This window comes from Hydra viridissima, unplaced genomic scaffold, assembly GCF_058129835.1.
Source record: "Hydra viridissima isolate aposymbiotic clone 2 unplaced genomic scaffold, HvirCarnegie_v1 scaffold_13, whole genome shotgun sequence".
Taxonomy (NCBI): Eukaryota; Metazoa; Cnidaria; class Hydrozoa; order Anthoathecata; family Hydridae; genus Hydra; species Hydra viridissima.
In genome coordinates this window covers 8,597,320-8,602,663 of record NW_028324312.1, presented here as the reverse complement: position 1 = coordinate 8,602,663, position 5,344 = coordinate 8,597,320, and the positions used below count along the sequence as shown (strand labels likewise).

General features: G+C 31.5%; 1 protein-coding gene across 1 annotated transcript; it reads left to right on the top strand.

Moving 5' to 3' along the window:
- On the top strand, positions 1-3,807 carry LOC149880322 (uncharacterized). Its single transcript, XM_090070844.1, has one exon. The coding sequence runs from the start codon at positions 78-80 to the stop codon at positions 2,853-2,855; it is 2,778 nt and encodes a 925-aa protein (XP_089926970.1). The 5' UTR covers positions 1-77; the 3' UTR covers positions 2,856-3,807.
- The last annotated feature ends 1,537 nt before the right edge of the window (positions 3,808-5,344 follow it).

The following is a 5,344-nucleotide window of genomic DNA, read 5'->3' as shown; positions in this document are numbered from 1 at the left end:
TTTAACGCTGAACAGCTGTCTTATTTTCAAGATTAAAAACAAACAAAACTTCGACGTAATTCAATTTATCAGCTAATATGTTTCTAACTACTGTTATCCTACATCAGGTATTTGCCTTTAAAGTATTCCTCTCTCAAGAGCTCAAGTTGTTTCCTCTGAATCAGTACTTAAATGGCACCAACCTTAGCAACGCAAACCATTACCTTTGCCAGCAGCATGATGAATCTTACAAATGTTGCGATTGCGACGACCACTGTTTTATTTCGCGTACGTGTTGCATTGATAAGCTTTGGAATGTAACTCAACCCCTTCCTTTAAAAGAATATCTAGATATGTTCATAAGTGTTTCAAAGTCGTATAAAGTAAAAGCATGCGAAAGAATCATATTTTTCGGTGTTGACTCGAGTCACACTAGCGAGAAGCTCTGGATGGTGCGTTCATGTAAGGAAGGTGCTGATGTTGAAGATGTACGAAGGTGTTTAAACAACAGCATCCAAATCCATGCGGAAAACGTTCCTGTAATGGGATACGATAAAACTTTGTATAGAAATGAAGCTTGCGCACGTTGTAACTTCGCAAGCTCTCAAGCCATGAGTCTCTCATTCGTTTGTGATAGCAAAACCGAAAACAACATAACAATCACTCTAAACATAACTACAGCATCAATCTATTTTAAAACAACAAAACCAACACCATCAACAGACTACTACAAAAAAATGAAAGATATTCTTGATCATCACCAGAATTGTACAATTTCCATTATAAGGGACAATGAAAATAATAATTACATATCCAGTTGCATTAATCAGAAACGCATAGATGTTGACTCATGTCAAAAGACTAACCCGTATTACGATATATGCAAAACATATTCTGGAAGGTTCTCGAACAATAAAAACTACAATTATTATAAATCTAAGCATAAAAATATTAGTAATTTAGACGAAAATATTAGCAAAGTGGATGATTTTATTTTTTGCAGGTCTTTGTTAGAAATAGAAAATCAACTGAAATCAGAAACTGATCACTCTTTAACGAATGCGATCAGTAATGCGAAGAAGAATGTTCTAAAGGTTAAACCCAAATACTACAACTTGAGGAATAATCTAACATTGGTTGCTCCGGATTTGAAAAAATTCCAAAATAAATCATGGTACTTCACTACAGATTTTGCTGAAAAGGTCAATGATGACCGCTGCGGCACAGGACTATCATACGACATTGTCACGTTGAGCTGTGAACCTATCACTTGTTGCTTCGGATACAGTTCAAAAGATTCGCAATGTTTTAAATCTATGGAAGAATACTTTCCGATCTATATCGAGAGACCCAGTTTCGAAGACTGTCTTAGCCACAGAGCGGGTTTATTTCTACTGGTCAACGGCTGGGAAAGTATTGAAGAAACAGATGAAGTTTTGGTTTATTTGAAAAACAGTTCTCAAAAGTTTTCTCATCAAAACTTATCAAAGGAGAATGCTGTCTTGTATCAAATGAACGAGTTCGCTAGCATTGAAATGTTGCAGTCTGTTCTAAGAGCAAACATGAGCTTGTTTGAATCTCGGTCGCTTTTCATTACCTCGGTCTATACCCAAAGAATTACAGAGTTATACGGCTTTGACATTTCAAGAAGTTTTAACAACAACAAACTGTGTACGCAGCCTGAAGAGCTATCTTTATTTGACGGAAATTTCTCTAATACTTGCGACTTTATTATGGCGAATAAAACAATCGAAAGAAAAGATCTTGCTTTATGGATTAAAATCAATGGTAGTAAAGCAGTAAAAAAAATAGTTACATGCAGGCGGTATCATTTGCAATCAAGTTGTGTGCTGCAGAGGCTACCCACCAACTATTCTCTAGACACAAATCAATCAGTAATATACAGATACTTAAACAAGTATTATAAATTTGTCGTCGAACAGTACGAACCAACCATCCGAGGTGTAGGAGTATGCAAATCTGCATTTGCAAAATCCATTAAGCCTAAACTTATGAGCGATGCAGAGTACTTTATCTCTACAGTCGGAACTTCAATCAGCATCGCCTGTTACTTGCTCATTCTAATAACTTACAATTACTTTAAGGAACTGAGACTTCAATCAAACGTTAACTCAACAGTGCTTTGCGTTTTTTTATTGCTTTCTGATATTACCTTCTTAGTTAACTCGCACGCCACTAAAATGGTGTCGCTGTGCAGATATTCGTCCATTTTGTTACATTGGAGTTTACTAGCAGTGTATCACTGGGTTTTTTATATGGGGTTAGACTTTACTATGAAGTTTGCGACATATGTTCAAAGAAAGTCAAACCATCGCATCCTGTTGGGTGGCCTCTTTTTTTCTGTATTATTACCAACCACTATTGTAGCTATAGCAGTAGGACTGGATGTCACTGGAACGATGTTTGTTGGGTACGGTGAAAATGGGTACTGTTGGATGTTGGGTCGCAAAGCAAAAATATTGTTTTACATTTTACCAGTGTCCGTTATTTTGCTTTCGGCCGTTTTTTGCTTGTCTTTCACAACGTATAAAATATGGAAGGTGAATGAAGCAAACAAAAAAGTGTTGGGCGAAGAAAGAGCTTCGAACGTCAATATTGTGATGATTGCTTTGAAGCTAACCTTTATATTTGGCATAACTGAGATCCTTGGCTTTATTCAAATTTCAAAAGAAACTTTGTCGGACGGTGAGAGGACATTCAATACAGTAGTTTCACTTCTTTTTACGTGTTGCCGATCGTCAAAAGGTTTCATGCTGCTCTCAGTCTACATTTGCACTAAGAAGGTCATTAAAATTAATAAGGAGTTCTTAACAACGTTAGGAAAACGCATTAAACAGCGGTTATTGTTTATCTAAATGCCCTTAATGGTTCAATGTTTGTAGCATTTTTATTGTGAACAAAAATCTTGCTAAGGCTTGTTTTCAGAGTGCTCGTTCGTTATTACGTTGTAATCATTATTCGCTTCTACTTTGTTGTTGTTGTTTATTTGTTTTGTTTTTAAATCGATTTCTGCATTTGTCGTAAAATTACTTTCAAGAGTCAAAGTTTTATTTTTGGTTTCGAAATTTGAAGTCTGTCGATGAACTTTAATCTGGTTTATGAGAGAATAAAATTGCACCTTGAAGTAAAAACTTCTCCCATTTTGAATAAAATGCAGTTTAAAGTTTTTATGTCATTTTAAAGTTACGAATTTAAGTTTTGCTACAATTAATTGATTGAGGGTGGGAACTAATAAGCTTTAGGCCATTTTGTGTTTGGCTTTTTAACAAAAAACTTAAATCATAGTAAATTTTTTTTAAATCCTAAGGAATTGTTTCCCTTCAAGTTTTTAGTCAATTTTTGAGGGCTGGTAGCCGTTTTTTGGATTGTACGACTCTTTCAGTCTAAATATATATTTCTTAAAACTTGTATTTATATTTTTTGAGCTTTGAAAAATTATTGCTAAAACTGTTTTTGTAAAAATATCTGTATGTTTTACAATTTTCATAAGAGAACACGTCGTTTCAAATAATTTAACTGAATGTTTCGAAAGCATTTTTTTTTACCTGCGAATAATAAATCAAATCTTAACTAGAAATTGAAAGTAAATGCTACTAAGCTACTGAGATCGAGTAGACTTTTATACTAAAAAAAAAACTTCAGCTTCAAACGTAAATAACCGGTTGAACGATTAAAGGGTTCAGCGGATTTTAGTTTACACATCGGTTGCTCTTTAAAAACAACTGCAGCGTAAATGGAAATGCAAAAAGACAAAATTTTTATTTTGATTATTATGCTTTTAAGTGTTCAATAGACAGATCAACAAAATAACTTTTGAATACAAAACTACAACTAAATATAAGCAATGATTAACATAAACTTCCTTCATGTTTTCCCTGACCTTAAGGATCACTTGAAGTAAATAGAAAACTATTGAAAGAAGTATATCTCCCTTGATCATTAACTCTCTTATTTTCAAAATAAATTTTACTTTATATATATATATACACATATAATGTATGTATATATACATATATACATATATATATATATATATGTATATACACATGTATATATACATATATATATATATATATGTATATACGCATATAATGTATGTATATACACATATAATGTTCTTTTTTTGGCTAGTAAATCCTGCTTGCATTGAACGCATTTAGTCTTTTCATCAAAAGCAAGAGAATTGATTCCTTGATTTTCTACTTTTTGTGCCTCAACTGAATTTTTCTTTCATTCTGATTTTTGACTACATAATTTGCTGGAGGCAAAGCAATTAGCGATTTTATGGGAATACTAGTCTAGCTTCTCATTTTACATGATCAGTGAAGATTTTTTAGCAAAGATATTGTTATTCTGCCATATAGATAATAAACGAAGATTTTTTCGGCCATTATTTGAAGTTGTTGGTCATTATATAAATAAAAGGACTTCTTTTTTATTTATTTCAAATTTTTAACATTTACGGAAAAAATTTTTAGGAACTACAAATATGATTTGTGATCTCAGTCTACTCTATTTTACATATTGCACTCTGCTTGGCAAAAGCAAGTAAGTGACATCTACTAAATGGTGCCTATGGTTCTATTATCAAAAACAATTAATATTTACTGAGCTTGTTAGTAATAGTCTCTTTTGTCAATTAAATTCTTTAACTTATATGTTTTAAAAATCTAACGAATTGAATTGTTCAGTGAAATTTTTTCACTATGTTTTTATATAAATGAAGTTTATTTCAAAGTAGTTCTTGTTTTGAAAAATGATAATATAACAAAAATGTTTGTTGAAAAACCGTTTAAATTCAACACCGCACCATGGATCGCTTAGCGAAAATAGGATTTTGTACATATTTTTTAGTGTTTTTTTTAGTGTTTTTTTGGAAATTTTTTCATATTTAAACTTTTAAATTTTTTTTATTTTTTGCATTCAGTTTTTAATTATCTGTTAAAATAAAAAATAAAAAAAATTTTTTGTTTTTTTAAACTTTTGATATTTAAAGGATTTTTTTTCAAGGTTTTAAAAAACTCGCATTTTTGTTAAAATCCTTTCAAAGTATATGTTAAGTGCTAAGTTTCTATATTAGTTTTATGCGAAAAATAAAATAATCATGTATTTAATTGAATGTAAAACTAGAAATTCAAAAAAAAAGGTTTTTAAATTGTATTTTTTTGCTGTTTTTTGATTTTTAAACATTGATTGATTTGAGCATGTGGTAACAGAGGTCGCCTCGTTTTTTTTGAATAAAATATAGGCTACTGCTAATTAACTTTACTGCCATGCACAAAATATTAAGACGACCTCATGCTTTAAAATCTTTTTTAGTACTGTGAGTTTCATCCATAAACTG